Source organism: Caretta caretta, chromosome 12 (assembly GCF_965140235.1).
Source record: "Caretta caretta isolate rCarCar2 chromosome 12, rCarCar1.hap1, whole genome shotgun sequence".
NCBI classification, from domain to species: Eukaryota; Metazoa; Chordata; order Testudines; family Cheloniidae; genus Caretta; species Caretta caretta.
The window spans coordinates 4,648,906-4,675,416 of NC_134217.1; the positions used below are offsets into that span (position 1 = coordinate 4,648,906).

The window sequence follows — 26,511 nt, forward strand, 5'->3', positions numbered from 1 at the left end:
AGGTCACAGGAGGCCAGTGGCAAGATGCGGAATAGAGCCCTGAGCTCCTGAGTTGCAGTCCAGCATCCTGCCCGTGGCCCAGGCTGCCTCCTGTAAGAGGAGCGCGCTCAGCTATCTGAAAGTTATCAGGAAGTTTTTGGAAAGCGTAGGGGACAATTTCCTGGCGCAAGTGCTAGAGGAGCCAACTAGGGGGGGCGCTTTTCTTGACCTGCTGCTCACAAACGGGGTAGAATTAGTGGGGGAAGCAAAAGTGGATGGGAATCTGGGAGGCAGTGACCATGAGATGGTTGAGTTCAGGATCCTGACGCAGGGAAGAAAGGTAAGCAGCAGGATACGGACCCTGGACTTCAGGAAAGCAGACTTCGACTCCCTCAGGGAACGGATGGCCAGGATCCTCTGGGGGACTAACATGAAGGGGAAAGGAGTCCAGGAGAGCTGGCTGTATTTCAAGGAATCCCTGTTAAGGTTACAGGGACAAACCATCCCAATGAGTCGAAAGAATAGTAAATATGGCAGGCGACCAGCTTGGCTTAATGGTGAAATCCTAGCGGATCTTAAACATAAAAAAGAGGCTTACAAGAAGTGGAAGGTTGGACATATGACCAGGGAAGAGTATAAAAATATTGCTCGGGCATGTAGGAATGAAATCAGGAGGGCCAAATCGCACCTGGAGCTGCAGCTAGCCAGAGATGTCAAGAGTAACAAGAAGGGTTTCTTCAGGTATGTTGGCAACAAGAAGAAAGCCAAGGAAAGTGTGGGCCCCTTACTGAATGAGGGAGGCAACCTAGTGACAGAGGATGTGGAAAAAGCTAATGTACTCAATGCTTTTTTTGCCTCTGTCTTCACTAACAAGGTCAGCTCCCAGACTGCTGCGCTGGGCATCGCAAAATGGGGAAGAGATGGCCAGCCCTCTGTGGAGATAGAGGTGGTTAGGGACTATTTAGAAAAGCTGGACGTGCACAAGTCCATGGGGCCGGACGCGTTGCATCCGAGAGTGCTGAAGGAATTGGCGGCTGTGATTGCAGAGCCATTGGCCATTATCTTTGAAAACTCGTGGCGAACGGGGGAAGTCCCGGATGACTGGAAAAAGGCAAATGTAGTGCCAATCTTTAAAAAAGGGAAGAAGGAGGATCCTGGGAACTACAGGCCAGTCAGCCTCACCTCAGTCCCTGGAAAAATCATGGAGCAGGTCCTCAAAGAATCAATCCTGAAGCACTTGCATGAGAGGAAAGTGATCAGGAACAGCCAGCATGGATTCACCAAGGGAAGGTCATGCCTGCCTAATCTAATCGCCTTTTATGATGAGATTACTGGTTCTGTGGATGAAGGGAAAGCAGTGGATGTATTGTTTCTTGACTTTAGCAAAGCTTTTGACATGGTCTCCCACCGTATTCTTGTCAGCAAGTTAAGGAAGTATGGGCTGGATGAATGCACTATAAGGTGGGTAGAAAGCTGGCTAGATTGTCGGGCTCAACGGGTAGTGATCAATGGCTCCATGTCTAGTTGGCAGCCGGTATCAAGTGGAGTGCCCCAAGGGTCGGTCCTGGGGCCGGTTTTGTTCAATATCTTCATAAATGATCTGGAGGATGGTGTGGATTGCACTCTCAGCAAATTTGCGGCTGATACTAAACTGGGAGGAGTGGTAGATACGCTGGAGGGGAGGGATAGGATACAGAAGGACCTAGACAAATTGGAGGATTGAGCCAAAAGAAATCTGATGAGGTTCAATAAGGATAAGTGCAGGGTCCTGCACTTAGGATGGAAGAACCCAATGCACAGCTACAGACTAGGGACCGAATGGCTAGGCAGCAGTTCCGCGGAAAAGGACCTAGGGGTGATAGTGGACAAGAAGCTGGATATGAGTGAGCAGTGTGCCCTTGTTGCCAAGAAGGCCAATGGCATTTTGGGATGTATAAGTAGGGGCATAGCGATCAGATCGAGGGACGTGATTGTCCCCCTCTATTCGACATTGGTGAGGCCTCATCTGGAGTACTGTGTCCAGTTTTGGGCCCCACACTACAAGAAGGATGTGGAAAAATTGGAGAGAGTCCAGCGAAGGGCAACAAAAATGATTAGGGGTCTGGAACACATGACTTATGAGGAGAGGCTGAGGGAACTGGGATTGTTTTGTCTGCAGAAGAGAAGAATGAGGGGGGATTTGATAGCTGCTTTCAACTACCTGAAAGGGGGTTCCAAAGAGGATGGCTCTAGACTGTTCTCAATGGTAGCAGATGACAGAACGAGGAGTAATGGTCTCAAGTTGCAGTGGGGTAGGTTTAGATTGGATATTAGGAAAAACTTTTTCACTAAGAGGGTGGTGAAACACTGGAATGAGTTACCTAGGGAGGTGGTAGAATCTCCTTCCTTAGAGGTTTTTAAGGTCAGGCTTGACAAAGCCCTGGCTGGGATGATTTAACTGGGAATTGGTCCTGCTTCGAGCAGGGGGTTGGACTAGATGACCTTCTGGGGTCCCTTCCAACCCTGATATTCTATGATTCTATGATTCTATTTGTGCACAGGCTGGCATGCAGCAGCATGGCCTTCCCTCCAGGCCTGGCTGACACGCCCGAGCTCCACCAGTTCAACCCAGGCTGTAACGTGGCACTGGTTGGCGTAGCTCTGTGTGGACTCTCTCCCTTCGGTTGAAACCTGGCTTGGAGCAGTTCAGCTAAACCCGTTTAACATCACACTTTCACCAGGGCAGCTCCGGGCATAGACCAAGCCCAGGCCTTCCTCGATGGAGCCGCTGCTAATGTCCACCAGCAGCAGTGACCGAGGGGCGGGGGCAGGCGGGGGTGCAGTCAGCTGCAGAGAACTTAGGGCGCCATCAGGGCCTCTGGCCTCCAGCCATGCTTACGGACAGGGCCCGGTCTCCTCCACACGCCATGTGTGCAGTGAGTGTCCCCGGGCAGCGCCCTGCTGCTGGAGAGACATGCACTGGGGACTGCCTCGCGCTAGTGGGGGCAGGAAGTGGTCACTGAAAGGTCTGGAAACAGCGAGATAAGGCACAAAATAAGTCGACATCCTCCCCCGGCAACTGGTGCCGTGAACGGGCGTGAGCTAGTACTTGCTGAGAACCAGCTTGCAGGCTGCTGCCCCCCTCTCCTCCCGGGATAGGATGGGGAAGTGCAGCCAAGGTGAGCGTCTGTCCATTTTCCTGACAAGCCTGGGGGGAACTGCTGGATAAACCAGGGTCCCTCTCTCCGGCAGGGACGCCATGGCCAGCCAAGCCCCGACCCACACATAGGCAGTTGCCAAGTTTGAATCCAACGTGAATGACCATGGCACTTATCCAGCCAGCCCATTTTCAGCGTGGCTGGTCCCATCACCGCAGGGCTGAACCATGCACATTCCAGACTGCCCCTTAAGAGCTGCATGGCAGGACCCGGCCCTGGGAGATGGACTGACTGGTCCAGTGGGCCTTTTCCATCTCTAGACTCTGCAGGAAATACCCCGCCTGACCCACGGGGGGGATGTTGGTCTCAGATTTACACCGGTGTAAAACATTCGGTTCAGTGGAGTTAACCCTGACTTACACCAGGGGAGAACCGAGGCAAGCCTGTGGGGCCTGGAGGCAGAAGGGCAGAGGATTCAGGAGGTAGTTGTGATGCCTCCTGAGGCACATGAACTCCCCAAACACAGCTACGGACATGCCAGGAACAGCCCGGCCACTCAAGCCAGCAGGCTCCAAACTTGGGCAACACGACAGAGCCAGGGTCACATCCAGCATGGAGCAGCACAAGCCATTCTGCAAGGAGTGTCGTTCCACCCAACTGCTCCAGCCACAGGCATGAGCCGGGGCACGGCCGCCCTAGGGCACAGCTGATGGAGGAAAGCCCTGCCCCTCACTCAGGAGCCTGCCCTACATGCCAGGTACCCACCACTGCTGCAATCAGGAACAGGGGCCACAGTGCAGGAGGGCACGGGGATGGCTGCAGCTCCTCCCAGGGCTGGATCCACACAGCTGCTTTACTAGCAACACCCTGGAGGAAATGGCCCACCGGGCTCCTCGACAGGGCCAAGTGCCTAAATAGCAACCACAGCTGCCCAGCCTGTGAAAAGGAGTGAACAGAGTCACTGCAGAGCAGGCCTTCAAACTCATCAAGCCGCATCAGGCAAAGCATGGCCAATCCACACTTCCCAGGGGGAACCACGGCTCCATCCGGAAGATCAGAATTTGTCCCAGGCGACCTTCAGATGAAGCCCCCATGCCAGCTGATCCCCTCAGACCCTCCTTTCCCACATACCCCCAGCCTCCTGGAGTCAGAGCCACACCGGCCAGCCTCTGCTTCTGCCCTTCCCTGCAGCACTGAGTGCATGCTAGAGAACCAGTGGAGCAGATGTTTCTTGCCCTCACGCCAGTGTCTCACGGCGCCCTCAGGACTCACCAGAACTCGGCTGGGGTTGAGGCACACTCACGCCGGAAGCATACTCAACATTTCGGACCTGAAAACAACAGGTCTGGAGCCCAGAGAGGAGCGAGTTTAGAAAGGCTCCTGGGTGTTGTTCCCTGTTACCAGCCTAGCGCGACTGTCTTATGGCCTGTCAGTCACTTGCTGGTGACATCCCTTGACCAACAGCACAATGCCATGGGCACAGAAACGCAGGGAAGCAGGTTTGAGGAGTTACCTATACTGCAGAGACACTCACACCAGCGGTGGGCAGGATCCTTGCGAAGGAGGAAGCTCTCAGTTCCCTGCACGCTGATCGGCTCACAGCCCACCTGAGACCCTGACCCCACCGGGTTATTCCGTGTACGCCACCGAGCCAACAAGGGGAGAAAAGCCACGAGTGGGGCCAGCGCTCAGACGTAGCCAGGAGAGCGCTCTGGGATTACAGTGTAAATTCTGACTGGTCCCCAAGCCATCCTCTCCCGGCTCCTCCCTACCTCTCCTGATGCCATGGTGCCACTAGCCAAACAATGTAGATCGGGGAAGCTGGCATGCCACCTCTGCCACTCTCTGCTGATGCCCCTCAATCCAGCTCCCCACCCCACACCCAAACTCTGGCAACACCCCTCAGTCCTGCCCCCCACTGCCAATGACCTTTTATCCTGACCGGCAGCGGCCGCAATTCCAGCCTGGGGCTCTCCTGAGCCCAGAGCTCCAAGCGCAGCACCGTAGTGCCCAGCGGGGGATTCTGACGGCGCCTCTCTCCCCAGCAAAGGAAGTCAGGGTGAACCCGTCCCCCGAGGAGAGCAGGTGAGGCGACTATGCCCCACTACGCTCCCTGCGCAGAGCCACCGAAAGGGCACCTTCCCCACGGCTCCGGGTTCTCAAGCCAGCCCCTCGGAGGAAGCTGCCACACGCCCACGTGCAAACCCCCTTCAGTGAAAGCTCGTTGCACCGGGCTGTATGCAACGGGTCCCTCTACTAGGGAGCATGAAACGAGCGAGCTGTGCACTTCAGCAGCATCTTCAGCTTACCCCAGCGGTCCGTGCAAACCAGAGTCACTCCAGTATGCTTGCTCCAGGGATAAACATCCCTTCTGGGCTGCCATCTGGGTAAGTGCTTGAAGGACTGCAACCCTCTGGTGCTGCTATGGAGGAGTGCAAGGGGATTTTACACAATTAGCTGCAGACCCTTTGGAAAGGTGCGATTGGGAGCGTGTATCATGGTGGGGCCTGGCTGCACCACTAGAGCGAAGAGGTCTCAGCATGGCCTGTTATTCAACGACTTAGAGGCTCTCTCTGAGCTTGACCATGGAAGACAGTCAGTCATTCCTGCAGTGTGCCCAGAGATCAGACGGCGTTCCCTGAGCTCTCTGTTCTGGCTCTCCAGGCCGGCCGCGTGCTGTTCTCTGCACAGAGTAATATTTTTTATTCTTTTTTTCGTAGGGAAAAAGAAGCTAGTTTGAGCCATTTTTCCATCCCAGCTGCTCAAAGGACAGATTTCATAGCCCATTTGCCTGTGATGAGGACGGTACGATTTTGGACATTTCAAACACCATTTACTCCACACAGATGCAGTAGCAGGCCCAACTCAGCTGTGATGTTTTTCATGCACACTGAAGGTTGCTAGGCTGCCGTGTTACAGACTGATCCGCGGTTACATGGGAACGGCTCCGGAGCCCCTGCAGTTACCTGCCCACCAAGGTACATTTTAAAGTGCTCTGTATGGAGATTTGCATCTAGGAGGCAAGTGACCAGGGGCGAGAGTGGGGAAATTCGGTTATGTGCACAATGGACCCCTAACCAAATGAAGGATGCCCGTGCTGTTAAAATTCACACTACAGTAAAAGCTGTTTTATCCGGCATGTTGGGAGTAGGGGGGATGCCGGTAAGTGAAAAATGCTGGTTAATCAAGAGGAAGGGAGTTTGGGTGCAAGAAGTGGTGCGGGGCGTGGGCTCTGGGAGGGAGTTTCGGCTCGGGAGGGAGCTCGGGGTGCCGGATCCAGGGGCCGGTCACCTTGGGCAGCTCCCTGCAAGTGGCGGCCTGTCCCAGCTGCTCCTAGGTGGAGGTGCGGTAGGCGGCTCTGCACGCTGCCCCTGCCCTGCCCAGAGTGCTAGGTTCACAGCTGCCATTGGCTGGGAACTGTGGCCATTGGGAGATGCAAGGGCGGTGCCTGCAGGCGGAGTCAGCATGGAGAGCTGCCCGCCGCACCCCTGCCTAGGAGCAGCTGGGAGAGGTCCGAGCCCCCGAGCCCCATCCCATGCCCAACCTCCCTCCCAGAGCCTGCACTCCGCACCCCATCCCGTGCCCCAACCCCCTGCCAGCCCCGCACCAACGGGACTATAAACCGGACTTTCAGTGAAGATCAGAAATGCTGGTTTATAGAGCTTTCTGGCTGGTCAAGAGCCGGATAAAACAAATTTTACTGTAATTACTATTCATACTGTGTCAGTCACCCGATCTGTTCCACCCCACTAAGGCCCAGTGAGGAAATAATGGACACACAAATATTGTCTCCACACACAGGAAACGACAGACGAGAGTATGGTGCGGTCACTCAGCCAGGAGCCACCGATCAGCACCATGACAGGGGAGGATATGGAACCACAACACGTGATGGGCATCATCAGCGGACTCCAAACGGCAGCTGGTCTGACACATGGGGCGAACGTGAAACTGCTGCCACCACCTCCTGGGGAAAGCAGAGAATGAAGCAGCTTCCCTGCTAGTCTGCATAAGACCAACTAGGGATACAACGGAGAATGGTTCTTGAACGGTTATTGCTGGACCACATTCGGAAACATGGGATTTTAGGCTTGTACTTTCTATTTAGCTTATACTTGGGGTAACTTTGTTAACTCTGCAGTAAGTCACTGGAGAAGAACGGAGGCTGGGAGAGGCCCCAGAGGAAGTGTTGGCAAGAAGCTTAACACTCTTGCGGAGCAGCCAGTGGTAACGTGGCACCGAGGGCGGTAGGCAAAGGGGAACGTCGGCTGCAGTTCAGGCTCCATTTTCTCCAGTGACACGCATCTCACCATTCGATTGTATTGGGTATCTGCCCCTCCATGCACCGACAGGGAATGGGTCACGCACCACGAAATACACGGAATGTAACACAGATGGTGCAGGAGTCAGGGGAAAATTCACAATCAACCAGTTGCATTACGGGGTATTTTTTGGCCTCTCTGAAACACCCACTGTTGGCCACCACCAGCAGCAGGATCCCGGACTCATACGGAGTGACAAATCCTACCTTCTTATTGGTCACCGGTTGTTTTTGTCAAGTTACAAGTCTTGGAGACTGAAGACGGCTCCTGAAGAGTATTTCTGAAGAGTGTTCAACTCTTTCCCTAACACCTGGTGCTATTAGGGAGCATTTCCAAAGAGGTCACAGGAACAGCCCCGACACCTGACAGTGAATGTCTTCGGGGTTTTAGAAATGCTGATGGAAAGGAAGGCAAGACAGGGCCGAAGTGAAAGACCTCACCAAGAATAAATGCAAAAAACAAACATTGTAAATAATACAGCCTTCCCCAGCGAGTCAAGAAATGTACAAAACTGCTACCAAGTGCATACGAATATACACCAAGAACTCACCACAAACTGGAGAAAGAGCTAGGAAATGTACGGAAGCAACTGGAGATTGAATGGCAACCTAGAGTCATTAAGAAAACTGCTTTTGTGACAGAAGAGTCATAATATTCCTTTAACCCAAGGAGCCAGAACCAAGCTTCCAAGTACTAGAACTTGAGAGCAAGAGCTGCAGAGTCAGTCGGTTACATGGCCAATTCAGAGACGGGTCAGGGATGAAGGAAAAATCAGCCTGGAGGATCTTGAATTGGAGATAAGCAGAGCAACAGAAGAGAGGAAGAGAAGCACTGTTTCCTGATACCAGGCTCAATGATCTGCCCTTACTATGCCGCAGGCGGACAGGAGAAACGGCTGAGTATTCACAATTGCAATAACCAGTCGTGGAGTTGGACATGGAACTGACTGGAATGCAACACAAGGATGGCTTATCCAACGTGAATAACACGTAGGAGAACTGGCTGAAGACATGGAGAGGCCAGTCCATTGCATCTCCAGATACCCCAGAAAAGCTACCAGAAGTCTTAGCCCAAGAGCATTTAGATGCTTTACCTGTAATGAATGAGAAACTGAAGATAAAACAACTGCTCTGGAAGAGTAAATGCAACTGTGGAGTAAGAAGCTTTCGAACAATTCTGCCAAGGAAGAAAATGATCCATGGTGCAAGGCCAACACAGGGACCCAAGGGGACAGCTGCACAATGACAAAAAAAAGGCACTGCTTAAAGGAAGTGGAACCTCTACAGTACTGAGTAGCAAAAAGCACAACCTCCAGGGAATCTTTGCAAAGGAAGTGGTGACGTTGTTACAAAGGTGGGAAGAGAGGCCAGATGCAAGCCAGGATGGAAACAGGTAAAGCTGACCAGCCACTGGGGCTGTCCCCATCCTTGGGGTACATGGTTAGGTAAGTAAGTGTAGACCCAACTTACCTCACCCAAACTGGCAAACCCCAGGCCAAGAGAGGAATTAGACTGGGCGCTGGAAAGTAGGTCTGCTGTAAGAGATACTATGGCTACAAGTTCTAACGCCAGGCTGGCTTTAGCAGATGCCAATGCAGCAACCCCTGGCGGCTGTTTTTACTGGACTGTACAAGCCAGGCCCAGCGGTTGGTGATGAGGCTGCGGGAAGATTCCTCCCTAGGTCAGTCTGTGCACCTACACAAGACGCATTTTCAATTCCACATTTTTATCAACAGGTGGCACTAGCCATTTACACATTGGTTATGATTTCACAATGGAACCATCACCCCCTTGCTTTCCCCCACTCTCCCCCTTCCAGTTCTGTCTGCAAAGGATCCCTCACCACCACCGTAGGCAGCATCCAACCCCTCCTCCGCCGGGCCCTCAAGCATTTGCTACCCCATCAGCAGAAGCAGTAATGACGCAGGGTCTGGGCTTTCAGCAGAGAGGTGCCCCAGGGTCTCCTGCTCCACCTGCAGCCTCCACTCGTGGTGCTGAACATACAGCCGGGAGCTAAGCACACAGCGCATTCCTTCCCCAGCACGTTGTGTAAGCTCACTCCCAGCATGGAGCCCACGGAGGGGCTGGCGAGGATTCTGAGCCTGAATGCCCTCCACTTGGCATTAGTGAATTTGAACAAATTTTATTTTTCATTTTCCCCGTATGAAAAAATTTCAAATTAAACACAGAAAAAGCAGCAGAGACAAGTGCGGCAAACCCCATTTCCCCTTTGCAAAGATCTGTGGGAGGGCAGGCAGACCGCTCGCCACATTCGGTCACACCATACCCAACTCTCCGTCAGCAACGGCACCCAGACACAAACACGCAGTGCGTGAAGCCGTTGGGTATCGTTAGCCGCACGCGCACGCTTGCAATTCAACATGTCTAGCCGCGCTTGTGAGGTCGCCTTTGACAGCACTGCTGAACCAGTTCATCCTCCGCTGGTGTTAAGCCGTCACAGCTCCTTGCTGGGGTCACTGTGTGGCTCCAAACTCAGTATTTACTCTACAATCCTTATGAGAACAGAGCTGCTGCCTTTAAATGTAATGGCCTGGCTGTCATGTATTTAAAATCTTGCAGTCTATAATGCTGTTGGTCCACACACACAGCCTGTAAAAACCTGACATTTACAAGCTTTGGGGGTGATACAAGCACACTCCATACTTCCAGGTCAATTCTCCCAATGGACACCTGGCATATCCAAGCAGCCATCTGGACGTCTGGGATGGGTGATCAGTAAAGATTCCTAGCAGAGCTCTAGCTGGGGGATGCAGCCCAGATCCCAGCTATACCAACGTGGCCTAACCCGCAGAGAACGGGGCTCCGTAATGGAACACACAGCAAACCCTTCGCTCAGGCAGCCCTAGCAGCTGCTCCTTAGAGGTTAGTGCCAGGGGCTCATCCAAACCTGGTGATTTCCAACTCCCTCTGCTTTTCCAGCCTCTAACCACAGCGAGGTGCTCTCCATGCCCGAAGGCTGGCTGTTCCAGGGCTGGAGGTGCATTCGCAGCCTATCCCACTGACATGAGGAACAAGGCAATGTCTCCCACTGCACTAGCCTGGCCCTTCACAGGGTCAGCAAAGGACCAGCCCCGGGCTCTTGAAGGGGCAGAACTGGTGAAGCCCAGAGATCCTTCAGTTCCCAGGATGAAGCCTAAAGTGACTGTTGGGGGGGGGGGGGGGGGGGGGGGAGAAATAACAGAGCTTGGGCTGTGGGGAATAAATACATGAATGCCTTGGCTGAGGTGGAAGAGACCTTTTTAATGAATGGGATCCAAATAAACACCTTGAGCTGCCCTCTGGGGAAGAGCTCAGGTCACTAGCACTGGAGATAAATACTGGATGTTCATGTGTGGGGACGGGTATAGATCTTTTTTACTTAAGAAAATAAGAAGCTGTCACCCAGGTGGATGAGCTTTATCACTAAATTAGCAGAAACCAGCTCAGCACAAACTCTCCAGATATAAATACTGGTGGCTCAGTCAGAAAAAAATAAAGAGAAAGACCTAAATCGGAAGGCTCTACATTAGATTAACCAGCGAAATACTGAGTGCTGCTGCAGCCGCGGTGACGGTGGGGAGATGGGAGAGGTCTGCCAGCCGCTGCCCGGCTCCGCCAACGGCACGTGACGAGGACGCCTGGTGCGGAGGGACTGACTCAGTCAGCGCTCTGTCTCTTCCCGGGGCGGGGGGGGGCCGGGCAGCAGGGAGGTCAGGCGAGGGAAGAGGCGGTGGTGGCAATGGAGGGTGAAGGGCAGCACTGGAGGACGTCACTCCATCTCCTCTGGTGGCTAGTGCAAACAGTCGTCAACTCTGGCAAAGGAGCAGGAACCCAAGCCCACACGAGCCATGAGCCGCAAACACTCGGAGGCCTGGCCCAGGGCAAGCATCAGCGGGGGCTGCTTTGGCAGGTTCTGAGATTCTGTGGGGAAGAGAGAAGAAAGCGCCTCAGAATGGAAGGCTGAGCACGGCACCTTGCCAGAGCGGCCTACCTAAGTGCTCCCTCGACAGCGAGCAGAGCACAGGCTGGCCAGCTGCTACAAAGAACTGCCGAGCTGCTCACGCTGTCCCTGCCAGAGTGCTGTCCCTGCACAGATTCACTCCCACATTCGCCGGACGCGCCCCCCAGCAGCGTAAGGCAGCAGGACCTTTGGGAAGCAGTGCTGCGTGGGCCAACAAGCAACCACTGGAGCTGCCAGTCTGAGTCCAAGGGAGACTATGGGGCTGCGCAGCCCATTCCAGCCACTGAACCCCTGAGACCCAGGAGAGCAGAACACAGAGGCAGAAGCAAGGTGGGATGCTAGTTAGTGACCTTCTCCAAGGTGGCCGCTGTCTGCTCCCACTCATGGGCGTCTAGCCTGCAGTACAAGCCCCCTCGGGCCTAGCCATGGATCTGGAGTCCTTCATTTTCTCAAGTGTCCTCTCCAGTTTTATGTTGCTCATCTCTCTGGAGGGGAAATACTCCAGCCAGCTCTGTGCCTCTGCTGAGACCTCAGCCAGGCGTACCAGCAAAGGAGGACGCTTGGTGCTACCAGCCTAGTAAAGGTGTCAGAAGGATCACAGGATGCACACAGCATGTCTGGGGACAAGTCCCTCAGGCCACATCCTTCAGCAACTGCTCATCTCCTCCAGTGGGCGAGCAAACAGGGCAAGCACCTTGCCCTGCTGCTGATACTGAGGCAGCCCCATGTGGCTGTCAGCAGCCTGATCCCCAGAGACTTTCCTTCCCCAAATTCCACCTCCTCCATGTGTGTCTGACAGAGGGTGCAGAGAGGTACAGGGCTGGAGCCCTAACTCCCCTCTAGCTCGCTGCTCTCAGGTTACTGCTCGTCATGCTGCACTAGAGACCACGGCCGCAGCGGTGGATTACACAGACCAGACTATCAACGTATGGGGCCTTCCTAGGACCAGAAAAATGGCTCTGTGAGACAGAGGAGCTGGATCGTGCACGGAGCTTGGCCAGCAGGGGAAAGACTGACCTGAGCTGAAACTGAGCCCCACCAGGGAATGGGGAGGAGGGAGAGAGTTTGGGGATCAAGCTCCAACCCCTGCTCCCCGTCCTCAGAGTCTAATTCCCACCCTCCTTTCTCTGCCACAAAGGCCTTGAGGGAGCCAGCTCTGCCACCGCCTCCTCCCTGATGGTACCAGCAAGTGGAGCACTGGGAGCGGGCGAGGCCCCTGCCCTCAGTGCTGACGTCACAACAGCCCCTGCAGGCAGCACTGCTCAGTCCCTTCCGCCCTGCTGGGTGTACAGGGAGCTGGGCCAGGCACCCGGCCTCCCTGAGGCCCTGGCAGAACGGGCCCGTTTTCTAGTTTTCAAAATTGTGACTAAAAGAATCAAAAAGTGGCTTTTCAAGCCCCCGGCCAAGCCACGGGCCGAGACCAGTGGGGAACGAGGGAGCAGGGTGGATGAGTCACCACGGGACCCTGTGTAGTGATCAGCCTTCTCGGAGAGCCCAGGGTGATGACGTGGCTGTCAGCCAGAGTAACCATCCCTCCCTTGACCCTTTGCCAAGACGTCAGAGGAAGCCAGGCTGCAAGGGGTCCTGTTGCTGTACAGGCCCTATCCTGCCTGCAAACAAGCTTCATTACCATAGAAAGTTTCTGCGCCAACGAGCCCTGGGAATTGGCCAGTTGCTGTCTGGACAGGCTCCACCCTGGGCCAGAGGCTGAGAGGCCCAAACCTACTTTTTCTGGGCTGACTTCCCTTGCTTGGGACTCTTCAGAAGCGAAGCAAGAGCCTGCTATTGATCCTCAGGCAGATCAGGGCTCTGGAGTACAAGGCCACCTTCCTGAGGAAAGCCTGGAGCAGCTGTGTCTATGGGGCATGCGCAAGGTGTGAAGGCCTTATGCAGGGAGTGCTGGGCTGGGGAAGGGGCCTTCAGAGGCCAATCAGACAGCAGGTGCTGGCACCCAACTGTGGATGCAGAGGGGCCCCAGAACTCTGGGGCCAAGACCAGACCCAACCCCTCAATTGCCCAGCTGCACAGGTGGCCAGCAGCTTGGGAACACAACGAGAACTAATCAGCTGGAGGAGACCCCATGACAGATCTCTGTGCATGCAGCAAGGTCACTTCACATCCAGCTACCTCAGATTGGAAAGGGCAGCCCTGGCTGGGCTGCACAGCCCGTTTATAATCTTGGCTACAGGCAGGCGAAGGGAGAGGGAATGGCTTTCAAGAAGGCTCAGGAACCCTCTCTCGGGGAAGAAAGCTCATTTAAATGCTTGAAACTCCGGCTGTTCAATGAAAACCTCCAAAGCAATCACAAGTCTGCCCTCTTCACTCTCCAGCCACAGGCCCTCAGGTGAGGACAAGCACCACTGAAATGAATTCTACTGATGGGATGGTGAAACACACTTCCCCTGACAGTGGGGTCAGCTACAGACCCGAGGGGTGTGGCGGTCAATCCCTGCACTGAAAGGACCTCAGAGGAGAGAGCTGATGTCCGCTGATGGGGCAGGGTGAGAGGGGGAATGCACTGGAGGCGGCTTAGCTCCTCGCAGCGAAGGTGGAAATTCCTGACGAGAACCCTCAGAGGAGTGTTGGGACAGGCGACTGGGTGCGAGCCAGGAGGGGAACAGAGCAGGAGCAGCAGCAGCTGTGTGCTGGCCAGGGAATGGGGTTAAAGCTGTGGGTATCTGGCTTCCCTTCTCCCCTTCCCCAGTCACCCCAGCTGTCACTGTCCCAGGCCACAACCCCTCGGAGCAATCGACAGGAACAAGGGGAGCTCCAGGCACACATTCGGAGGGCCCCCTCACATCCCAAGCACCTGCCCCGGGGCGACTGATTGCGGCAGAGGTGTCGTGGCCCCTGCCTTACCCAATATAGCACTATTGAGAGCAGCACACACAGGTTCCCTCTGGATTGGATCCAGCTGCTGCCCAACAGGGCAGTTCCAGGGGTCAGAGTATGCCAGCAGGCTGAAAGCGTCCTGGGGACGGAAGAGAGACACGGGCAGTAAGGCGAGCAGCAATGCAGAAAAAGGGGAGGGACTAACAGTCAACCAGGGCATGTTCCCTCAGCCAGGTAGCAGGCATCTGCCAACAAGAATGCCTCAGCTCCGGCAGCAAATGAGGGCAGCTGGGCAAGGGGCTGCTGAGTGAGACATGCACCTCTCACTCCTGGCTGAGGTGCCAGCAGCGGAGGCAGACATGCACCTCCCCGCAGTGCAGAATGAACATTGGCTTGTGGGAGCTGGCCACAGGCGCCCTGTGTTATTGAGGGCCACTGCTGGTTCTAGCGCTGTTCCCACCCCTCTCCACCTGCACAGCCCCCGGCCTCCCAGTACCCGGCAGGAAAAACCCCAGCTCTGGTCCATGTGGCAGGTGCTGCTGTGAGCCCGGCCAGAGGCACACCCTCACCTGCAGCATCTTCTTGTGCGTCGTGTTCTTCCCGTACTCTCTGCACAGCTGCTCGCTCAGAGTCTGCAGCTCCCGCCCAAACTGGATCATTCGCTCTGTGGCAGCATGGTTCCCCCCGCAGAGCTGTCTCTGGGGGCAGCCGTCTTCTGAAAAAAGGCCAGAGGGGAAGAGAAATGACTGCCCTGCAGGCAGGCAACTCCTGGTGCTCAGCCCTGCTTCAGGTCCACAAAGTCCTTCCCCGAGGCCCACCCTCACTCTAATGTTCCCCTGGTGGGGCTGCTTTAAGGGCAGCCTTGCAGAGCAGTCGCCCACTGCTGTTCTTTGCGCCCTGAGCCTGGTGTCCAGCTGTCTGCCAGCAGGCAGTGGGTGTCTGTGTGGGGTGCACACAGGCATGATACTGTCCAGGATCTGCCCTGGATGAACAGGAAGGCAGCATTAACAGCTCATCAAGTCTCATGACCAAGCCACACAGGGGTCCACACTGCGACTGCGCTGTGTTATCACCTTTGTGGTGAGTGTGGAAATGTAGCCCTGGAGGAGGGGCTGCACTGACAACCCCCTCTCCCCGCAAACAGAGCCTCCCCACAAGTTGCTGCCCCTCTGAGTCTGGACCTGCAGGGATGCCCGACTCCCAAGAGGAGGGCTGGCTGTCACTTTCCATCCTGGGCCCCCTCTGCTGAGGCTGCCAAGGAGGAGGGCAATCCACGCCAGTCTAGGTGGTTTTTGTATGGTGAGCACTTGACAACCAGGAAACAAGGTGAGACCTTCACAGCCTCATCTCATCTCACAGGGCATGTCACCACAGCGACTAGACACCGGTGGTGACTAGACTTTGCCAGGTGACTCGGGCAGTGGGGCTGTTTCATTGCTGTGTAGACTTCTGGGCTCAGGCTGGAGCCCGAGCTCTGGGACCCTCCCACCTCGCAGGGTCCTAGAGCCTGGATGGCTACACAACAGTGGAACAGCCCAAGTTGGCTGGTCCGGGCCAGCTGCGGGTGTCTAGCTGCTGTGTAGACCACCCAGAGAGGCCACAGAACCACCAACAGAGGATGGCAACTCTCTGTACTGTTCTGAGCTGGATGTGACTGCTGACCAGGCTCTGGCCTCCACTGCCCCATCACCAGCCAGCTGATTAGCCCTCTGCATCCCGCACCTCAGGAGTTCCAGGGCAGTAGGATCCCCCAGGGTGAAGGTCTAACACACGTCATCTTTACTGGCAGTTTGCACACAGGATGCCCTGAAAAATTAGGCCTTTTGTTTGACTCCCCTGTAAAGGGAGCCCCACCCCATGTATCAAGTCAGTGAGCAAACTCAGCTGCCCAGCCCTGTCTAAAACAGTATTAAGCACCTGGCCCCCAAAAAAGTCTAGATTAGTTCAATTCCCAGATGGTTTCTCCCCCCCGCCCCAGATCAGAGATCCCGAGAATCTCATGCCTGCACCCTGGGCTGAGGAACAGACCCACAGGGCAATGCCCAACCCTGATCCAGTCCCAGACAGAGCTAATACATGTGTCAGCAGTGCCACTCCCCCGCTAACTTTTTGTGAGGGAGAGGAGAGCACTCCTTCCTTCCAGGGCCCTACCCATGCTGGACTCGTCCGTCTGGAGGATCTCTTCATGTTTGTAGGTGCCATTCATTATCCTGGTGGAGGAGTTTTCAAGGACTCCATTGGGGTAATGCTCAGCCTCCATCTCCATCTCACTGTCACTGGGGTGCAAAAGGAAAAGAAAAGCCTGAGGGCTTAGAAAGGGCAGAAACATTCCCCAAAGGGAAAGTCCTACAGAAGGAAGCGTGCCCAATGGCCGACCAGTAGGCTGCCAGGGCTAGACACCCAGTAGCCCACAGGAGACAAGAAAACAATCTATCCAGCAGGGCAAAACCAGGTTCAGAACAACGAAGGCCTCTATCTATAAAGTGCGGTTCGAACCCAAGGGGGTCCCGGAGGAGGGAAGGTGTGAAGTACTTAATTTAACATTTCAAATTGCAGCCACTTCTGGGGTGGAGAACAGCAGCCAAGCAACACACAACACTCTACACAATACAGGGGAAATTTTAGCCAAGAGCACTGAGGCAAACCATCAGCCCTAGAAAAAGTGTCCCACAGGTTCTTTAATATCCACGCAGAGCAGACAGGGCCACGGTTTCAAGACCTCTACACAGCAAATTGCAGGAGACCTCCACTGCTCTAACTCAGAAGGCTGAAGGGATGAGATGATCCACCAGGACTTGAACTCAAGAGTTCAAAGATTCTCTGTGTTTCAGATCTACGCCGTCCCCGCTGGCATAGAGCTGTCATTACCCAGCGTTTGTGCAGACGATTTGTAGGACTCCAGTATGTGATGTCTCTCACTCGGTTATGAGCTGTACAACCATGTGGAGTTCAGAGTGGAAGCTAGAGGCTTCCCTGACCATGGTATTTAGCAATCCACTTAGTGAGTCTGAATGTCAGCTGGCAGTTGCTGAGGACCCCTCATTAATCACAAAGATCTCTGCCCCAACATGTCCTAGGGAGCCCCGCAGCAGCCACCAAAACAGCTAAGCAGAGAGGAAACTCAGCTCTCACGCTTGGTCAGCATATTTGACAGAACAAGGAGCAATGGTCTCAAGTTACAGTGGAGGAGGTTTAGGTTGGATATTAGGAAAAACTTTTTCACTAGGAGGGTAGTGAAGCACTGGAATGGGTTACCTAAGGAGATGGTGGAATCTCCTTCCTTAGAGGTTTTTAAGGACAGGCTTGACAAAGGCCTGGCTGGGATGATTTAGTTGGGGATTGGTCCTGCTTTGAGCAGGGGGTTGGACTAGATGACCTCCTGAGGTCCCTTCCAACCCTGATAGTCTATGTCTATTTCAAACCCCAATAAATGCAGCAATAATGACCTTCCAGGCTTGAAACCCCCCGTGACTCAATGGAGATGCCTGTAATTCACAGGGCCCTTTGGCCCGATGGCACCAGCATCTAATGAACTGGTCCAGTGAACAGAATGTGACCCCATGCAAAAGGGACACGTCTAAGTGACAAGGGTCTGGGCTGCCGTGCAGAAGACTCAGGTCTGCTTCCTGCACCCAGCTCAGTCTTTTATTCCCCGCGGGAGCACACAGATTCCTGGAGGAAGGAGGCCCTTGTGCTGTCCATAAGCAAATCCTTCGGCTGAGAGTGCAGGAGCATGCGTGGCAGGGCTGCTGCTTTTTAGACTACCTTTTGGGACAGTCACAGCATCACCCTGGCAGGACATCTGCCCCAAAGGCATTTGGGGACTGTTTACTCAAGGCTATCCTGCTTCTCCTACGGGAACGGGCAGCATCAATTCAGCCCCAAGGTGGGAGGGAGAGTGTGGAAGACGACCTGCCATTGGCTGCTCAGCAGTGATGCCTATAGCTGCTCATGGTTACCCCAGTGATGGAAAGAGCGCTGACCGAATGGCTGATGAGGTGCTCAGAAAGCAGGCTAAGCCCCTGCCTGCCCAGGCGTGGGAAAGGCACAGCAAGGAATACCTGGTCTCCTGGTTACTTGTACTGCTATGCTGCTGGGATTTGGTGGAGTCTGTTGAATTGGACTCAGAGTAGTTCACCGATGAAGGAGAGGAAGAGGAGGAAGAGGACGACGATGAACTCAGTGCTGGGTATTTACTGTGGCTTTGTTTGCTTTTTGTGGATGTGACTCCGTTGCTACAGCTTGGGCTGTCTGCTCCTGAAAGCCAAGGAGAGAGGTGTCAGAGGGGAGGGGCTAGGCAGCTCTGGGCTGAAGTCAGCAGCAGGAGACATTGCTTGTGCTCCTTTCACTGAGGAGCAGGCCCCAGGGGAGGGAAATAGGGTCAGGCTGCAATTCACAAAATACTAGAGCTGCTTTTTACATTGAGCACAGTGTTAGGAAAACACAAGCAAACCCCAAATGAGCAGCAGCGCCCACTCGCAACACCTGTGCTTCAGTGATTGTGAGAAACAATCCAGCGGATAAGATCCGCCCCAACCAGCTCAGACACCTGAGGGACTGAGGATCCCAAAGAGACGCACATGAGACAAGCAGCCCACGAAGTTTGTCTTCGTTGAAACCAGAATTCTCATCCCTCTAACACACCTGGGGAAGAAATCTAGATGTTCAGTGCACTGGTAAAAAACTAGGCCAAAATCCACCTGCTGCAAGAGAATTAAAGCTGAAGAAGCTTTAAAAACCTCCCCCAAACTGCAAACTCCACTTCATAGGATGCAACATGGTATAATGGGACATAGGCAACTCAACACCAACCTGCCACGTGACACTTGTTTATAATTTACTGACATCTTAAAATGACTAATCTGATTCTCCTCACTTGGAAGTTACAGGAGCAAGCGAAAGGAGATGTAGGCCCACAACACTATCACCATGTGCCTGGTACCACAGATGACAGCACTGATTACATATGCAGAGCCTCATCTGCCACTAACCAATTGTATTATATATACATGCACAGACATGACTGTCAAAACATCAGACTGGCTCTGCAACATATCCTACAGACTCACAAGTGAGGACAATACATGCCTGCCACTTCACGTGTGCATTCATAATGTGACAGCAAAATGCATCATAGGCTGACGATATGGCCGTGCGTTGCTGAGTTGGTGTCAGCTCACTGACGTGTGCACTGAAGGGGCCAACGTTGTTCTGAAAGCCAATCTGTGTACTGACAGGATCAAGCGCCGCGACAGCAGCATGTTCATGTGTGTGGACCGGGACAAGGCCGGAGGTGAAGTCTGTCTTAACTCAATGTTCATTGAGTTTATTATGTAGGAATTTCCTAGTTGCAAAAATCCATTACCACAGAGACACTCAGATTCTAAGGCCAGAAGGGACGGTTCTGATCAGCCACCCAACCTCCTGGATAACACAGGCCAGAGAATTTCAACCTGGGATTACTGCACTGAGTCCACATCCTGTGGTTGAGTTAGCTATTTTTCAGAAAGACATCCAGTCTCAAGACAAACAGGGGCTGAGGCCCCAGGCTGGAAACATGGCTGAAGGGAGTGGGGCTATGGAGCTGCTCAGCTAATCGTCTCCCCTTCATTTAAGCCTTTGCATGCCCAGCAGAGACCATTTTTATGTATGCTCCAGCTCTCTCCTTCTAGCACCCTCAGCTTTTCACATGGAGCAGCTCTGACTGTCAGGTGGAGACAGCTTGAGTGTCAGTAAGGGACTTCTCCACTGGGAATGTAAAGCTTCAAACAAAGCAGCTCTGGCTCCCTGGCCCACTCCGTCCATCTCCACCCTCTGCTTTGATCTTCGGCAAGCACTTTATGCCCCTCGCTCTTACTTGTTTTGCTTGTAAACTGTAAGTCCTTAATTCCTAGACACACATTTTAACACATTGTTGTTACACATGAAAAGCCTGTAGCAAAGCGTATTCATCTCACTTCTTTGCTTAGCCTGGCTTCCAAATAGAAAACGGGATGGGGTACTGGAGAGGAGAAAGCAGTGGTGAGTGCACTGGACACCTTGAAGGAGGGGGAGGTTCTCCTGGAGACTTTAGGAAGTCCATAGGAGAGCGGTTATCCCTTGTGGGCCCTGCGGTCGAAGAGACAAGCTGTGCGAGCCAGTCCTTTGCTTATATAGCTCTGCCCGAGGACTGTTCTGTGAGGCAGTCCTTTTGAAGAATATTCTGTCAGCTTCCACATAGCAACTTCTGCGAAAGGCAGTTGTACAACCTAGTCTCTGTTAAAATAATTGATTCAAAATCAACAGTATGCCATTTCTGTCAGAAAGATCACCTCCAGTAACAGTAAATCTTTCCTGCTGGGGTTAGGAGGACAGACGTCTTTCAAAGAGCAAAGGACAGACCCCAGCAGGTTGTGTACAAAGTGACCCATCCCCAAGACCTGACCTGCTTCACGTGGAGATGGACAGAAAAGCACTTACCAGCGCTGTGAGCATGCGAGCTGTTCGATCCGTGTCTGGGGCTTAGGCTGGGGGATGCTGGATAACTGTCCTGTGACTTGGGGCTGCGGGTACTGAAACACCGCACTTCGCTGTCTGTCCCATTCACCATCTCCACAAACTGTCGGCACCTGTGTCAGACAAGGGCGGAGACACCGAGGAGGAAGGGGAGGGTGATGTGAATTAGATTCAGTGCTTGTGCTTTTCTAGTGATTGCTATCATACGTCCCAGAGCAGCAGCAAACTGGGATCAACCAAAGCTTAGGAGGGGTCCTAGCTCTGAAGAGGGCATCTCAAGTCTCCCCGTGTCTTCAAGTTGGGAATGCTGGAGTAGGAAGGGAGTTTTGATACTGCTGCCTAGAAACAGATGCTAATGAACCTGGAGACCTGTACAAGGATGGACAAAAGATGATACATAAACAAGACCATTTCAAGAGCAGATACCTACACTGTAGCTTCCAGCCCAGTATTAGCCGATTAAGTGTGTTCTACATGTAACTGACAAGATGCTGCATCTCAGCTTGGATCAGCCAAGGCAACAGATCACACTCTGAGACATGGACAGAGACCATATTACAGTATCAACAGCACTGGCTACGAAAGCACAAGATACCACAGGATTGGGGGTGAGGGGGCAGGGGGAGGGGGATGAGGCACTGATTCCAAACAGCGGGAGCAATTATGACATTCTACTCCTGGGGCAAGGTAACTTTGAGTGCTCAGACACTATTCCTGCTAGTTAACCAACTGTTTAAATGTCTGCACTGATCTGAACCCACCAGAATTCACACAGGGAGTGCAAGCCAAGGAACTGGGGGTATATCGCACTGCATGGCTAATGTTCCTCGCATCACAGGTATTCTCTCTAAGCCCAAGGTGAAAAGGTGATTTCCACTGTGCTGTCCATGGCAACAAATGGTTACCATAGAGCGTGCACCAAACTTCGCACCTCCCACACCGTCCAACCAACCTATGCTGGGGGCCACTACAAAAGAGAAGACAATATAAGGTAAAAACACTCATCTACAGAGAAAGGCTGGCAAAGGCCTAGCTCTCCACTCCGCTCTACTGGGAGCTGACAGATACTCCATATCCTAGGGTAAGCAGAGAGTAAGAGGACACATGAACCAGCCCTGAATAACTCAGGACACCAACACACACCAATTCCTACTTTCCCTTTGTCTCTGCTTTAACTCCACCTTTTTCCACACCAGCTTCTTTCTAAGAATCCCCACAGCCGCGCCCACACTTCTCAGCAGGCTGTAAGTGGGGATGAACCGAACTTTACCACGTTCATGTTGCGTAAACAACAGGACGGACTGGGAAGACCAAAGGCAGTGGTAATACACCGGGGTAGGAATCTGCACCACTTCCACATGGCCGCAGGGCTTTCCCCAGACCTGGCATTTTGCTCAGGTGGAGGGGATCTCTGTGGGGCAGGCAGAATGGGTCAAGCCAGCAAGGTGCCTAGTTCGCCCCTCTGTAGTTGATAGGACATGGCAAAGCCTGACCAGCAACAGCTACGGATCCTGAGCAGTGCTAACAAGGGTAGCCAGCGTTCCTTCCTACCTTGCTCACAGGGTAACCGCTCTTAACAGCGGCCTCAATCTGCCTGAATTAAGAACTATGTTGGTTCCTAACACAGTGAGGCCTGTGGACTGCCTGGTTCGGCTCTGTAGACTTTCCAGTGGCATCTCCCAGCACAAAGCTAAACATACTTACTTTAACATGAAGAGCAGGTTAGGGTTGTGTTCTAGGAGGCCAGGGTAGAGCTGCTGCGTGGCCTCTATAGCCTCTCCCACTCTGCCTGCTAAGACTAGCTTCTGTATTCCTGCAAGCAAGAGGAGATCTATTGGCACCAAGGAAAGCCCAGTGACAGCAGGTACTGTGCTCACTGAGATGACACACGGAGCCCCCACAGATCCCTCATGCCCCCAGAGACACATCTCCAATGGTCACCTGCCAAGAGTCTAGGTAGAGCTGAGCTTATGCCATTTGTGCACTGAAAGAAAGCCTGAGAGGACAGGCAGGGGATTTGTTGATACCTCAGAAATATCAGGAGTTGCTGGAGAACCAGTGGGAGATGCAAGGGATGTGCATTGTGCGCCTGTAACTTCCTAAGTGAAGGGGTGGGGTGCTGAGCCTTAACCAAAGGCTTCTTTTATTCAGAACATTAGCAAGCTACTGAAGTTAAGCAGGGAATGGCAGCCTGGTCAGGGCCCATCAGGCTGCTGGGGGAAACAAGGGCCTGGACCATTCTGGGTTCTCTCTACAGAGGCACAATCCCAAATCAGCTGCACACCAAGATCTCAGGAAGCTGGTTCCAGGAACAATGAAGACTGAACTGGTTCAAACCTGACAATCTGGACGTTTTAAAAGATTCAGGGATACAAAGCAGGAGCGGAGGAATAGCTCAGTGGGCGGAGGGATAGCTCGGTGGTTTGAGTATTGGCCTGCTAAACCCAGGGTTGTAAGTTCAATTCTTGAGGGGGCCATATAGGGATCTGGGGCAGAAATTGCGGATTGGTCCTGCTTTGAGCAGGGGGTTGGACTAGATGACCTCCTGAGGTCCCTTCCAACCCTGATATTCTGTGATTCTCTGAGCGCCAGGTCACCACGCTTGTGGTCACACACCAGCCAGCAGTTTCTTCACGGCCTTTCTTTCCCCCTCTCTTGCTTTTCTGGTTTGCAGGCTTTCACTGGTTTCTCTCTGCCTTTGATGCTTCTCCTCCTTCGATTCTATTTCTGTCTCCCTATCTGTGTTGTTCCTCTCTTGATTTGCCTGTATCTTACAGAGCCCATTTTAATCGGTCTCAGTTTCACCGGGACACAGAGACATCTCCTTCTCTAACACACTTCCTGTTTAGTCTCCTTTCCCACAGATGACTGTGGCACTCCTACCCCACATCAGATATCCCCATCAGGTTGGGCAGATAACCCACGTACTAATAAAATCAATGACATCAAAGCAGCTTGAAATCTACAAAAAGCTCTCCTGCTTTGCAGCCTCTTCCCTCTCTCATCAAAGTGGCAGCAGGGCAGAGTGCTGTCCATTTCAAACTGTTTCTGCTTTGCTGCTCTAGGTGTGGCCTGTCAGCAGAGAAGTGGACAGTCATAATCCTTGCATGGGCATTGTGGAGGGAGGTGCAGCGCTGGGCAGCAACTGCAGGTCATCCCAGGCTGCTGGGCAGAGGATTCTTCCAGCCTGAACACGCATTGAGTGTGTATAAGAAATGTGTGTTCCAGACAACTACAGAGGAATGTAACATAGGTGTGACATGACATAATAGCCGCGTGGGAGACAGATCACAAGGAGGAAGGAGGCACATGCAGCAGAGGACAGAACAGCAGAGCATCAGGGGATGAAAATGGAAATCAGCCAGGAGAAGATGGAAAAAGATGCGAGACTGGACCCAATGCTCTGCGATTCTGTAAAAAAAAAAAAAAAATCAGGGGGATTCTAAAGACTGCATTCCAACTGCTCTCCAAGTCCTTAATAATCCAGTTCCCTGGATCCAGGGAGGGTTCTCTTCAAAGATGTATTTTTCCACGAGCAAGTTCATTAGAAAGGTTCAAAGAAAACAAAGCAGCACATTTCATGCCTGTGGAAGCTGGTGGCCTGGACATTAAGAGGTGAAGGGGGGGAAGGATAGCTCAGTGGTTTGAGCAGTGGCCTGCTAAACCCAGGGTTGTGAGTTCAATCCTTGAGGGGGCCATTTAGGGATCTAGGGCAAAAATTGGGGATTGGCCCTGCTTTGAGCAGGGGGTTGGACTAGATGACCTCCTGAGGTCCCTTCCAACCCTGATATTCTATGATTCTATAAGCTGATGTAGCAGGCAAAGCAGACAGGTGTGGTGCATTGCTCTCTACCCAGCTCTGCTCACTGCAAAGCCCTTCAGAAGCAGAAAACATGAAATGAATTTGACCAGGGTTTGGCTTGATTCCTTTGTAATGGGTGCCACAGTAAAACCAGGCAGATGCATTAAGGCCTCTACGGCCCCAGCCCTTAGAATCAAGTTAACGAGACTGCTGCCAGCAGGAATCTAAAGCCCCAAATTAAAGATATCTCTGGGGTCTCAGTGCAAATGTTAGGGGAGATCAGCTCTTTAACAGTAAATGTAATCAGCTACATTGTTCCAGAACTGGGCCCCATCTCCAAGTACCTCCTGCCCTGGAGCAACTCTTATCCTGATGTGCCAAGCTGCTAGGCCATGAGTTTGCAAGGATAGGAGCCTAAGAGGTGAAGGAGAGAGATGGGAAGGGAAGGGCTGTGACTTGGAGATGGAACCTAAGGAAGAAGAGTGCTCTACGGAGTCTTACTTTGCCTGTTCTTTATGGAGGTCTGTTCTTCCTGGATTGTGGTTTCTGTCACTCTGGCAAAGGCCGTCGCTGTTGCACAGTACCCATGATGAACCAGGTAGGAAGACACCATACTAGGAAATAAGAAAATAAAAACAGCATGATATGCATCACTAAAACAGAGGAACCACAGGAAGGAGGGGAGGGAAATCAACACAGGTGCTGATGCAGTTTCAGCATCAGGGAAAGCTACTCAACTCAGCCCTGCTCGAACACAACCAGTGTCTTGTTCCTGGGGTCCAATCAGTGCTAACTGCAACATAAACCCTGTCCACTGGGAATTGGCCTGAGGCCCCCAAAATCATCTAAAAACAGACATCAGATATATTTATCTTATTATAATCGACCTGGGCTGGACATGGACATGTGACCCAAAAGGGAAAGATTCCACATTCCATTACCAATGCTACAAGCCATTCAGGACCATAAGAGCTTTTGCTTTGTTTTGATCTTTACTAACTCAGCATTTTCTGTACAAAGATCTCAAAGCAGTTTACAAACTAATTAATTTAGCCTCAATCTCCTTGGAAGCAGACCAGGATCGGCATTTTACAGACAGAAAAACCATGACATCGAGAAGCTGAGTTACAGGTGTCCTGAGTTCTGATCATTAAATGCTTTTTTCAACAACGCAACGGATAATTGAATGGATGCCTTCATATTTATATTACTTCCAGACACTAACAAGTGATTTACCATACAGTCAAAATTTGAGCACTTATTTAGCACATGCATTACTGATTTCTGAATTATGTTTTCATCCTTAAACGTTGGAAGTAAAAACAAATATTTTCACTGTGATGTCAGACAATATACGCAGTAGAAATATATCTCCCCAGTGACAGCAGGGATCTTTCCTTGTTGAATCCATCTTGCGCCTTCTCATTGTCTCTGTCATTTAAATGTTAGTGCTATGTAGACTTCATCGACACCTTAAATGGTGGCCTGGAAACTGGCGTGGAAATAGCTTCTCCACCAAGCTGGCTGCTGATTAAGACTGACCAATGAGACAGGGCCAGAATGGATTTTCAAACTGATGACTCTCTCTATAGGAGGGAAATATTTTTGGGAGACAGCAACACATTTGCAGTTCAGATGGGATTAACAGCTTTATTATTTTAAAAAACTGCCCAGTGACTTGCTCTGAGACTGGACTCCATTCACTGCTATTAGAGGGCAAGCGAGTACTCGCCAGGATCCTCCTTGTCACAACCACACACAGTACTGTAACACCAGCCTGCCTGGTATGCACTGCAGAAGGTGCTGACCAGCCATCCCTCTTCACAGCCAGCCTCTCTCCAGCTTTCTGGCCATCTTTTGCGCCCAAAGGCAAACTCCAAGTGAATGAGCTGCAACCCAAAGAATTTTTGTCTATTTTTAATAGCTCTTTCAACAGCTAATCTTTGGGTTCCCTATCTGGGAACCTCTTCACTACAGCAAGGCA

At 52.6% G+C, this 26,511-nt stretch overlaps 1 protein-coding gene across 3 annotated transcripts in view; it reads right to left on the reverse strand.

The window, feature by feature from the left end:
• Positions 1 to 10,678: 10,678 nt before the first annotated feature.
• Positions 10,679 to 26,511, reverse strand: part of RANBP10 (RAN binding protein 10) — a 168,128-nt gene continuing 152,295 nt past the window's right edge. For 2 of the 3 annotated variants that reach the window (XM_048816477.2, XM_048816482.2), the window contains 8 exons: positions 25,029 to 25,141; positions 22,430 to 22,538; positions 20,690 to 20,838; positions 18,292 to 18,487; positions 16,382 to 16,506; positions 14,800 to 14,945; positions 14,258 to 14,369; positions 10,679 to 11,358 (listed from right to left, as the gene is read on the reverse strand). In XM_048816477.2, the coding sequence (XP_048672434.1) occupies positions 11,228 to 11,358; positions 14,258 to 14,369; positions 14,800 to 14,945; positions 16,382 to 16,506; positions 18,292 to 18,487; positions 20,690 to 20,838; positions 22,430 to 22,538; positions 25,029 to 25,141 (1,081 nt within the window). In that variant the 3' untranslated portion in view covers positions 10,679 to 11,227. The remainder of the gene's footprint in view (positions 11,359 to 14,257; positions 14,370 to 14,799; positions 14,946 to 16,381; positions 16,507 to 18,291; positions 18,488 to 20,689; positions 20,839 to 22,429; positions 22,539 to 25,028; positions 25,142 to 26,511) is intronic. The other variant, XM_048816478.2, reaches the window with a different exon arrangement.